Raw genomic sequence first — 12754 nt, forward strand, 5'->3', positions numbered from 1 at the left:
AGCATTGATTCTCTTTCATTTTATATCATCCTTTTCAATTTTTATGTCTTGGTTTTGTCTGCATGCAATGGTTGTTACATTCAAAAAATATTAAGTACTAGTAGAGTAGCTTGTTCCTGATTCTAGCAGGAATGACTCTAGTATTTCCTCCTTAAATACATGCTGACTTTTATTAGTTTTTAAGAATCAGGAATGAGCATTAAGTTCTGTCAAAGACCTTTTTGGCAGCTACAATCAAATTGATTTTCTTCTTAGACCTATTGAAATAAAGAATTACATTCATTGATTTTTCTGATACAGAACCATTTGGTAATAAATTACATTGGTCATGAAACATCATCTTTAATGCCCTAATGGTTTGTTGATATTTTGAGATTTTTTTTCACTGATATTAATTTTATAATATTTGACAAATATATCATTTATAATTATAGTTTATACTAATCAATAATTTGATAAAATTATTAATTTTGATATTAATAAGAGATTGATCTAGTTTTATTTTGTATAATATGTATGAGTTTAGGTATTGTCAGTTGTCTATTGTTATAATGCTAACATTCAACAACAAACTCTCAGAGGCCTACAGAGATAAAATATTTATTGTTTATGTGACTAACGATTTTGATATTGGCTGAACTTATATATATGGAATTCAGCTGACTGTTGGCTGGAAGGAACAGCTGGAATGACCAGGTTCTTCTCCACATTTGTCATCTTTCCTTGTCATGTTATCATAGAAATGGTGCTCCTGCAAGAAAGCAAGCTCAACAACACAAGTTGTTTTCAAGCCTCAGCTTGCGTGTTTGCTAACACCCCATTGACTAAACCAAATAGCACTGCGGATCTTAAGAGTCGTAACGGAAGGGTACGACCAAGTTATGCAGCAAATTCTGTGGATAAGTTAGGTGTGGCTGTAGTCTGGATCTGGAATGTCCCCTAAAGGCCCATGATTAAAAGCTTGATCTTTAGCCCATGTTGCTATTGAAAGGTAGTGGAATCCTTAGGAGGCGGGCCCTAGTGGAAGGAAATTAGATCATCAGGGCTATACCCTTGAAGGGGATATTGGAACCCTGGTCCCTTCAGGTCTCTTTGCTTCCTGGCCACCATGAGGTGAGGAGTTTCCTCCATACAGGCTTCAGCTAATGAAATACTGCCTCACTGCAGACTCAAAAGCAACGAGGCCAGCCAACCACCAATTGAAACCCACTCAAACTGTAAGCCAAAATAAAAGATTTCCTCTTTTTAAGTTGTTTATCTCAGAGTTTGTTTGTTTGTTGGCTTATTTGTGGAGCTAGAGATTTAATAAGGGCCTCACTCATGCTAGGAAAGTGTCCTACACCCCCAGTCCTGTTTATCTCAAGTATTTTGCTACTGTAGTGAAAAACTGGTTAACCCAGGTATGAAGCATTTGGGGCCATTTTTGCCAACTGTTTGTCCTCATGACCATTCTTCACATCATTCCTACATATGATATGTGAGCATTCTCATCCCAGCAGCCTCCAAAAATCTCAAACATGACTCAGAATTCAAGATCTCATAATTCCTCCTGTAACGTCTGGAGGTGGCTACTCATAATCCAAAGATACACGAATTGGGGGCTGGGGTTGTGGCTCATGGTAGAGCCCTCGCAAGCACATGCGAGGCACCAAATTCAATCCTCAGCACCAGGTTAAAAAAATAAATAAAATAATGATACATCAAGAATTATGTAATGTTTTGAACAGCCAACAATAAAAAATTAAAAAAAATAAAAAATAAAATAAATAAAATAAAATAAAATGAAGGTATTGTGTCCAACTACAACTAAAATATATATTTACACACACACACACACACACACAAGATACATGAATTAAAATTCAAATTAGGCCAGGCACGGTGGCACACGACTATAATTCCAGAGGATCGGGAGGCTGAGACAAGAGGATCTTGAGTTCAAAACCAGCCTCAGCAAAGCCAAGGTACTAAGCAACTCAGTGAGACCCTGTCTCTAAATAAAATACAAAATAGAACTGGGGATGTGGCTCTGTGGTTGAGTGTCCCTGAATTCAATCCCTGGTACCCCCCCCCAAATGGTCAAATTAGTTACCCCCCCATGTACCTAACATAAGTCGGTAAAACAAGGACAGGGTAATTACAAAAGCACTTCCATTTGGAAAGCATGAGAATGGAAGGCATCATAACATTTACTTGCTCATAGCAATTCCAAAATCCCAATGGGAAAGTGATAGCAGGTCTCTTTGCTCTGTAGATGGGCAATATTTTGCAAATAAGCTCCAGTTCTGTATCCTACGTGTATTAGGTATCTATTGCTGCCTAACAACATCAGCATAAAATTAGTGATTTAAAACCACACCCACTTGTAATCTGAGTTTCTGTGGGTCAAGAATTTGAGCATGGTCTAGCTGGGTCCTCTACTTCAGAATCTCTTACAAGACTGCAATTAAGGTGTTAGCCAGGACTAGGGTCTCATTTGAGGCTTCACTGGGCAAGGATCCACTTCCAAGCTCATGGGGTTGTTGGCAGGATGCAGCTTCTTGTGGATTATTGGATAAGGGCTCCAGTTATTTGATGGAAATTGGCAAGAAGCTGGCCCCAGTTCCTTGCCATGTGGGTCTCTCTGTAGGGCAGCTTGCTTCATCAAAGCCAGCATGGGAGTCATTACAGCCTGCTAGGAAGATGGAAGTTAAAACCTTACATAACATAATTACAAAAGTGACATTCCATCACCTTTGTCATATCCTAATAGAAGAATATCCCAGACCCCACTTATATTTAAGAGGTGGGATTACACAAAGGCGTAAATTTCAGGAGGCAGGGATCATTGCAGGCCACACTGGAATTTGCCTACTCCAATCTTTGGCTTTCTTTGGCTCTTGGCTTCACCCTCTTGTACCTTCCATGCTCTATTGTCCTCCTTGGACACTTATGAAGACAGCAGTGTAAAATATGCCTTTTCAGCAACTTTCATAGCTTGCTTCCTACCCAGGAGCCCAGAGTCTTTCTACATGTAGTTCCTTTTAGTCTAGGTTAATACCACTTTCATTAGTGCAGCTCTCTAAAGTTTTCTGGGGAAAACTCTGATTGGAGTCCACTCTATGCGCAAAAGGCCACACCCACAATTATTTGTGAGCTCCCCCCATCAGTCTTAATCATTGATACTCTAGGTGTGTCCAATGGCTGTGGAACAATCTTAATCGTTCCTGAAAGCAGCTGGAAGGATCTATTAGCTAGTGCCTTGATTCCTTCAGAGGGGTGTATGTAGCTCAATGGGAGGGTGTGTGTTTAGCATGCATGAGGACCTGGGTTCAATTCCCAGGATTAAAACCAAAACCAAGCAAAAACCAAAAAGTCATGGAAAAATATCTCAAAGCCCTTGGTTTCATTTTTTACTTAAAGCCAAGTTTTCATTTCATAATCTTATTCTGGCTTTAAAGGATGAAGATGAGAAAGTTATTATTCCAATGTAGTACTTTGTAGTCCCTCTACATTCTTTCTACTTAACATCTGACTGATTCTTTGGAGTAACAGCAAGCTGACATTTCCAACATTTCACCTAGACATCTCTTTTCCAAGGCTAAATGTTCTGTGGGTACATTTGCTGGCTTCCAAGTCACCTTCAGGTGGTAACATGGGTCACCATTTTTTTCTACTCTCCTGGCATTTTGTTTTTTGGCTTCCTATAATGGTTTTCTCACCATTTTTCCAGCTTCCTTCCGCAGCCTAGTTCCAATGTTAAATATATCAGGTTTTTGTTTTGGCACTAATTTCCATCAGTTATCGCTGTGTAATAAATCAATTTAATCTCAATGCCTTAAAAAATAATTATTTGGCTGGGTAGTCCTGGTCTCCTCTGGGCTCCCTCATATGTCTGAGATAGTCAACAACCCTAGGGTTGAAACTGAATGGCTTTGGTCAGGTCCATTTAGCTACAGAATTTTCATGACAAAGGCAGAGAGCACAAGTGGGAGTAATCCCATTTTGCATCACATTTATGACAATCCCATTGCTAAAGCAAGTCACATGTATGGCCCAGAATCACACAGGGATGGCACAACAGAATTCCATGGCAGGTTATGAGGTTACAGGGACATGTAAAGATTTGGGCTGTTTTCTGCAACCTACCATACAGGATCAAGTTATGTTTGCTTCCTAAAATAATCAGGAGGTTTTTTTTTTTTTTTTCTTTTCTAGTGTTTTGGTCAGTGAAGATTTGGCAGAATTCCCCATTTAACCTCTTTTTTACAGGGTAGTTCTTTGATAATTGTTTCTATTTCCTTTAAGAAAATTAGTCTATTTAAACTTCCTATCTATTGGAATCACTTTAGTATATTGTATTTTCCTAGATCATTATCCATTTAATTTAAGTTGTCATATTTAATTCCATCCAATTGTGAAAAATAATCTTGAAGATTAGATTTTTTTTCACTATTTTTTTCCATGTATTTCTGCATTCTCCCCTTACATTACATAATGGTTTGTCCATGTTTATTATCAAATTTCTATTCATTTATCCTATTTTTTGTTCATTTTCCTAACCTGTGTGTTCTCATCCTTATTTTTTCCTTTTTCACTTGGTTATTCTTCTTTTCCCTTTTGAGTTGGATATCAATTCATTTCACTTTTCATTTTTATCAGTATTCCAATATTATAAGCTATATTTCATTTGCTGCTTTAATTACATAACATCAATTTCATTATTAATCATTTTTCTGAGAAGTTCTGAAATTTTGATTTAGCTTCTTTTTTTTTTTTCCCCAAGAGTAGCTTAACGGGAAGCTTTTCTCCAGGTAAGACTTTTTTTTAAAAAGTGTTCTATTAATTTCTCATTTCATTGCATTGTGGTTAAAGTTTCTATTACTATTTTGTGCAAGTTACTGGGGTTTTCTTTATAGTATAATAAATTATCAATTTTGTCAGAATAGATAATATTACCAAGGTGTGAAACTCAATATATATTCAAAAGATCTACTTTATAGAAACTACATAGGATATCTCTAATATCCTATGTAGTTCTTGTTGCCTCGACTTCAGTCTTGAATAAGAGTGCTGTGTTAAATTTCTTTATTACTTCTAGCTATTTTTCTTTGCAGTTTGTTGTACAAATGTCATATGCTTTGACAAGCCAGAAGCAACACAACTAGAATAATGAAAAACGAAAGGGAAAGAAAAGTACAAAGAACTCTTTGTTACACAGGCAATAGGTGGGAGTTGAAGAATATCATTCAAAGTTCACAAGCCAAGCAGTTCAGACTATAACATTCATAATTAGTGTATCTTTATTTCGCATTGAATATCATAATGCTCTTCTTTTCCTGAATTTTACCCTGTTAGAAATGAATTGTATGAGAAATTATATCCCATCTGATTCAAATGTACGATATGTCAAGATCATTGTACTGTCATGTGTAACTAATTAAAAACAATTAAAAAAAAAAAGAAATGAATTGTAAACCTTGCCTTCTGTGGTTCCTATTTGTCTGGTATGCTATTGCCTATCCTTTTACTTTTTAGCCTTTCTGAATCACTTATTTAGGTTTGCCTCTTGTAAATAACAGACATGCTGGTTTGTAAGTCAATCTGAAATTCTTTTCAATAGGTGGATGAAGTCCACATACATTTATTGATGGGATTCACATGCTTGGATTTATTATTTACTATGTGAATGATGCTATATTCACTACATTTTCCACTTACTTATTGTCTCTTTGGGTATTGAGGGAGATTTGCATTTTTATTCTAGTGATGATATTGTTTATACTATACTATTGCCTTCAATAGTATAGTATACTTTAATGCTCTTAATTCCCCTTTCTCCTTACTTAAACCTCAAACCTTTGGTTTGTCAATTTTAAATAATGTTTGACTCCTACATATTGCTTATGTCATGAAGAACTCTTATACTTTCCTTTTTCCCTCTCCCTTCTTTTCCACTTTTCTAGTTGTCTACCTCTGTCAAAGCATGTACCATTTGAAATTATTCTTTCACCCTTACCCCCGCTTGCATTTGGAGGTCAGATCTACAACTAAAGATGTACTTTTGCTCAAGTTTCCCCAATCATTTCCTAGTTGGATGAACCTTCTCTTTCTGTAAAAGTTATAATATTCCCTGAGCTCTTGCATAATTAAAACTTCCTGCTATGTCTTTGGATTTTAAAGGACAGCTTAACTGGATATAAAAATCCATAGTTCATATTTAAAAAAAAAACTTTTTGAAATTGTCACTCCATTGCTATTTTGCTTTGTTTAGAAGTCTAACACCAACCTGATCTTCCTCTGTAAGGGACTAGATCTTTGGCCTGGAGAATTTTTCTTTTAGCTTCATAATGTAATAGTTTGCTGCAGTAGGTCTCAGAGTTGATCTTTTGGGGCCAATTTCTACAAGTGACAAGAGTGATCTTTTCAAGATCTAGTTTCAGGGGTAAGAGGTAGCTCAGTCATGGAGCACTTGCTCAGAGTGTTCAGAAGTTTCTTTTGGGAAATTCTAAATATTAACACCATTTCAATTTCTTTTTCTTTTCTTTTTTTTCCTTCAGGAGCTCCAGTTTACCCATGCTGTCTCTTCTTTGCCTATCTTCTTCGCATTCCTGCCTTCTTTGAGCCTTGGTTATCTACTTTCATTTGGATGTGTTGGAATTTAGTCTCCATATTGTCATGACTTTATCTTTTTGTTAAAATTCTTTCCCACATTCGAAAAGCTTTTTCATTTTGTTTTTGAATTTGTGATTTGTGGTTTTCTTTCACATCCACGAATTTTTAATTGATTTAAAATTTTCTGTTGGAGAGCTGTGTTACAGTTCACTCTGTTTCACGGTCCAAGAGAGCCCTTTTCTATTGATTGATGTAAAATTTCTTTAACAAGCAATATCCAGATGGTGATGAGGGAGTTGTGTTTTCTTCTGTATCTTGGAGTTGCTGTTATCTTTTGATTTTTGCTTCCTTTTCCCCTTTTTACCCACCAACCCCTGAGGGACACCACTCCCTTTCAGCATGGCTTCATCTCTTAATAGAAGTGACACTCTGGTCCTAGTCACAGTCTAAGCACCTCCCTTTTGAGTTTCCACCAGGATTATTCATCCACCAGGTCTCAGACCTGCCTGCAGCATCTTGCCACTCTGGATGAGTCCACAAGTATTTTGGTTTAACTGGAATCAGCAAAGGTCTGTGACAGAAGAAAAATCTGGAGGATTTTAACAGGAGTAAGATCACAAAGGACTTTCTATGGAAGCTTTTGCAAATAATTGATCCAGAAATAGAGAGATATAAAGTAAAACAGGAGCAGTGGAGAAGAAGGAAGAAGGAATCCAATTTCCATAAAAATATAGAAAGATAACTGAAAGTGAGATCAGTTCTTTACCTGATGAAAATACTCCAAATAAAAAAGAAATCAATGGGAGTTCATAACCCACTTGAATGGGAGTTCATAACCCACTTGAATCAAAGTGTGAAATATGATATATCAAGAACTATGTAATGTTTTGAACAACCAACAATAAAAATTTTAAAAAAATTAAAAAAAAAAAAGAAATCAAGAATTTGGAAAATTCTCCCAGAAACATGATAAAATATCTTCAAAAACTGAACTGCAATGAGAAAGAGAAGAGAGCCCTAAAATCCACCACCTGGGAGATGGCCCAACCAGACCCAGAGTCTAGTAGACTCTGGGCAGAACTGAGGGAAGGCATGAGAAGTGTGTCTACCAGGACTATTAGTTCTTTTCAGGTGGGAAATGGTGAATTACACCAGGTGGATGTGGGGAGAAACTGGGTGACCCATAAAGGGACAAGTGCTGTATGCAGAGAAGGGTGAGCATATGAAGGAAGGAGGGTGTGAGACAGGAGAAGTCCTGGGAAGGCACCTAGGAGGGTGAAATGAACAGGGCAGAAACAGCTGGGAGGGCCAGGGTATAGGAGAGAAGTGTCTGTGGGCTCTGGGTGATGGGAGATGATGAACAGCAGGGTCAAGGTATGGGGTGGGGCATCTGTGCTTGGTGAGCATAGTCAGGGCCGGGGTAGGCGAGGGAGAAGGCATTGTTTCTCCCATTCTGCTGATTAAGGTCCCAAGATCAGCTTTCATTCTGCCTTTGAAAATAGAAAGGTCACAATTTTTAGTGGATATATTCCAGAGTCGGTGTTATCCTGCATCCTTGAATGAAAGACAGGAAAGGAGAGATGCTCTCTCGACCTAGGGCATAGGGCACTATTAGCCCAAATATCTTCAGGAAGATGTGCTGAAGTCAGCTTCAGGATGATCCTGGATGGGCAGGAGCACTCTGAGGAGTCAACATGAGCAGGAAGAGTGGCTCAGAACAGGGAAGACAGTCCCTGTTGTTCAGGGCTGTGTTTCCAAGTGGGATCAGTGAATCTGGGCAGGCAGGGGTGGCAGGGGTGCCTGGGCCTGCAGAATTCATTCCAGAGGCCTTTGGGTTCGGAACAAGATTCTCTGTTCAAGTTTAGCATACCGGGGGAGAAGGGCCTCATAGACCTACAAGGGCAGAAAGAACAATTTAGGACAGGAGGGGAGGGTGCTCTGACATCTGGTTGCAACTTGCAATTTAAAAAATTTAAATCCTATTAGCTTGCAATTTAGCTTTTTTCCTAGACAAAGGAAAGGAAGCATCAATTCATAAAAGAGGAAATGTTGTCAGTAGGAGCATGGTAGTATGCCTGTAATCACAGTGACTTGGGACCCAGAGTTAGGAGGACCACAAGTTTAAGGCCAGCCTAAGGCAACCAAGGAGAACCTGTCTCAAAAAAAAAAAAAATTTAAAAAAGGGATGGGGATATGGTTCAGAGGTAGAGCACTTGCCTATCATGTGCAAAGCCCTGGGTTCAATCCCCAATACTGAAGAAAATAAAAAGAACTGCTATTAGTTCTCAAACTTGTATTTTAAGACTTTTTTTTAAACTGTACATTATGATAAGAAACCAATTTTTGTTATCAAATCTACAAAAGTTAAAAAAATTCTGGTGAGGGCAGTTGGGAATGATTGTCTCACTGTATATCTGGTGAAAATTGATATCTGGTATTAAGGGATCCTTAGTCTGTGACCTGGTTGTTATACTACTGTGAAACTCTAGTAAGGAAATAATTCTACATGTAGGGTCTTCAGCCCAGTAGGAGTCCTCTTAGATACCTCTAAACATTCAGACTCATATGATTGCCATGGGCCACACCTTGGCCCTCAGAAGGGTATAGACTGGAGAGATCTTGGCCAGCATTCCTCTTCAATGGGGACCACAGGGTGGTCCATCCAGCATTTCCCACAGTGGTCCAGGAGAGGGTCTTTTTACCTGCCCACCTTTCTCCCTCTTGCCTTCCACATTACAGTTCAGGTACCTTCCAATACCTGCCTCTGAACACAGCTGCATGAGAGCATGATGTTTGAAGCAGCTCTGACATCCTGAGACCACATGGGACACATCTAGAGCTGCACTATCCAAGAGAACAGCCACAAGCCAGTGTGCCTTTGCATACCTGAAGCCTGCCTAGAACTGTAAGATCAAAATACACACCAAATTTCAAAAGCTTCGTACACATACAAAAAAGAATAAAATATCATAATAGTAAATTTTTTCCTTTTTTCCTAACTCTGGAACTGAGAATTGAGCAACAAGGTGCTCTATCATTGAGCTACATTCCTTGTCCTTTTCATTGTATTATTTTGAGACTGGGTCTCACTAAGTTGTCCAGGCTAGTCTTGAATTTATGGTCCTCCTGCTTCAGCTTCCCAAAGAGCTGGGATTAGAGCAACTTGTGTGCACAAGTTGGCTACAGTAGTAATTCTTCTAACTGGTTACATGTTGTCATGGCAATATTTTTGATATGTTGGATTAAATACAATATATTATTGAAATTAATCTTATTTATTTTTACTTTTGAAAAATGAGACTATTGGGAAGTTTTAAATAACACAGGCGGCTCACATTAGGTTCCCTTTGTCCATTGCTGATCTGGGGAACTGCAAGGAACATTACTCAGACTTCTGATGCTGAACCACCAAACCAACACTATCTTCAGAATTCCCATCAGTGTCAGCAATATTTGTGCATTCCAGCTGACAATCTCGCTTCTTTTGCCCCATTTTCTTGATAATTTCAAAACAGGATTTCCTCTTCAGTTGAACACATCAAATTTAATGTATATGATAAAAAAAAAAAAAACTAACCTTTTTGGGAAAAAAATACCCTGGTCTGCTTTCACAGTGCAAATGCATGACAAAATATGATGGTGTCTCACCTGAGAAGCTACTGGGCTTGGAGTAGCAGCTAGTCTTGGATTTGGGGCTAACTTCACGACCTCTGTAAGGGGCACGTCTTTTCCACCTGTAGTTCAAGAAGGGAAAGATCATTTCCTGTCTGTGCATGTTGCAAAGGATCACATTGGGGTGACAAAATGTCCTAAATCTAGGGGTTTGGTTCTAAGCCAAGATCATGCTTAGCATGTTCAAGGCCCTGGGTTTGATCCCCAGCATCAAGACAAAATCAAAACATTCTAAAACTGGATTATGGTGATGGTTGCACAAATCAGCAAATTTACTAAAAATATCACTGAGTTATTCACTTAAAATAGGTGACTTTTGTGTCACATACTGTACCTCAATAAATTTGGTTTTTTTAATATTTATTTTTTAGTTATAGGTAGACACAATATCTTTATTTGATTTTTTTATGTGGTGCTGAGGATTGAACCCAGTGCCTCACATAGGCTAGACGGGCACTCTACCTCTGAGCTACAACCCCAGCCCCTCAATAAATTTGTTTTTAAAAAAAGAAAAAAAAAATTCAAGTCAGACTGCTCTTCAGCAGGGGCCTAGTCTGTCTTGCTTGCTGTAGAGTGGCCTTTCATGGCATGGCCAAGCCAACCCTCAGAAGCAGACAACCTGCCTGTCTTCCCTTGTACTGCTTCACCCTCCCATTGCTCACCATGTTCTGACCACCCTGGTCTTCTTTCCACATGTTTTGCCTTAGAATATTCTTTCCCTCTTCATGTACCTATTTCCTTTTTAGATAATTTGCTCCTAGGAAGCTCACTAGTTCAGGAGGCCTCCCCCAGCCTCCAACCCTGAGCACCATCTACTTTTCCCCACAGCACTTTCTGTAATTTGTTAGGTGATTCTTTGTTTTGTATGGGAATTGAACCCAGGGCCTTGCACTTGTCAGGAAGGCACACTGCCAATAAGCCACATTGCCCTGGGTGATCCTTTGTTTAAAGTCCCTCCTTTGCCAAGCTACAAATTCCAAGAGGCCAGAGACTGCATCTCTCTGAGTCACCACCATACCCATGGCCTAGCACATGGTCTGGCACATAGGAGGCACTCAATCATAGCTCATCAAGCAAATTCATAGCAGAGCTGGAAAGGGGGGAAGGCTGCTACGGGTGGGCAAGAAGCAGTATGGAAATCCTAGGCATTTTAAGCAGGGGTGTCAGATGGCCAGAGTAATGCATCAGCACCCTGAGCAAAGGAGGGTCCCCTGAAGACGTAAGAACCAGTTTTCCCAACTAGGTGCTAGAAAATCTCATGCCAGAGGGGTATGGATGAGGGAGTGGGATGGGTGGTGGGTGGCCAGCTGAGAAACAAATCAAAGACTCTGTTCCTGGCTCCACTCACATTCACAACCCTGCTGCAGGAGAGGTTCATTCCCAGACCAGCCAGGGAGGAGAAAGCTCCAAATAAAGCAGCTAACAGGCCTTGAGGTTGAGCTAGGATTCAGATCAGGCTTTGGTTTTGGAGGGCAGAGCAGGGCAACAGACCCAGTCCCCTTCAGCAACTAAAGGAGCATAGAAAGGGAAAATAAAATCCAAACATAGGATAACATAGCAGTGAAGTCCCTAAAGGGTAACTCCTTCCCATTTCTGCAGTAGGAGGAGTATCGTATGGACTCTAGACTTTTCCTTGGCAATGCTGAAGGCCAGATTAGGCAACAGCATTATCAAGGTTCTTGGGAAAAGTACTCTGAACTCAGATTCCTTTACCCAGCATTCTTTGGGACATTGAAACCAAAACTTTGCTGGACATGTCAGGCCTCAAAATTATCACTGGCTGGATTCTATCTTAAAATATTCATTTAGAGGATTGGGTGTGTAGCTCAGTAGCAGAGTACTTGTCTAGCATGCATGAGGCCTTGGGTTTGATCCCCAGAACCACAGTCAATCAATCAATCAATCAATTCATTTCGTTTGTCAATAAAACTAGCATAGAAACAGAGATGGATATTGAACCTAGGACCTCACACATTCTAGGCAAGTGCCTCTACCAGTGGCTATACCCAGCCCTTAGCATGATTTTAACCTATTACATCCTATCATTCTATATATAGGATACCTATAAAAACACTTCAGTAGGGCAACAGTTATACCACCTATGGTCACTTTGAACATTTTCCTAGCATGTGCAAATCCCTGGGTTTGATCCCCAGTGCCAAAACACACACACACACACACACCCACACACACAATAAAACAAACAAACAAAATTAGTAGAGACAAAAGAAAATACAGAGAGTTGAAAGAAAGGAAGAAAGACTCATAGTTAAGTGCAAATAAGAGCTAATATGATGTAAAATATAATTAAAAATACAACAATCTGGAAATAAAACCCCTAGTGATCTTGATATAAGAGGTGGGTTGAGGAAGATGAGGCAAAGGGAGAGGAATAAAGAAGGTTAATTGTTGAGGAAATATCTGTGATTTATTCTCAACATTAAAAGAAAACTATAAGTCTGAATAAGTATGTTGAAGAGTTGTGAGC

General features: G+C 39.0%; 1 protein-coding gene across 3 annotated transcripts in view; it reads right to left on the bottom strand.

Annotated features, from left to right (window-relative positions):
- Nucleotides 1-3977: 3977 nt before the first annotated feature.
- Nucleotides 3978-12754, bottom strand: part of Xylb (xylulokinase) — a 40353-nt gene continuing 31576 nt past the window's right edge. For 2 of the 3 annotated variants that reach the window (XR_001503916.2, XM_015489480.2), the window contains 2 exons: nt 10243-10328; nt 3978-8487 (listed from right to left, as the gene is read on the bottom strand). Coding sequence is in view for 1 of the 3 variants with exons in the window: in XM_015489480.2 (XP_015344966.1) it covers nt 8410-8487; nt 10243-10328 (164 nt within the window). In the remaining 2 variants the exon portion in view is untranslated. Of the gene's footprint in view, nt 8488-10242; nt 10329-11614; nt 11775-12754 lie in introns of all 3 variants that reach the window. The other variant, XR_007344391.1, reaches the window with a different exon arrangement.

Source organism: Marmota marmota, unplaced genomic scaffold (assembly GCF_001458135.2).
Source record: "Marmota marmota marmota unplaced genomic scaffold, marMar, whole genome shotgun sequence".
NCBI classification, from domain to species: domain Eukaryota; kingdom Metazoa; phylum Chordata; class Mammalia; order Rodentia; family Sciuridae; genus Marmota; species Marmota marmota.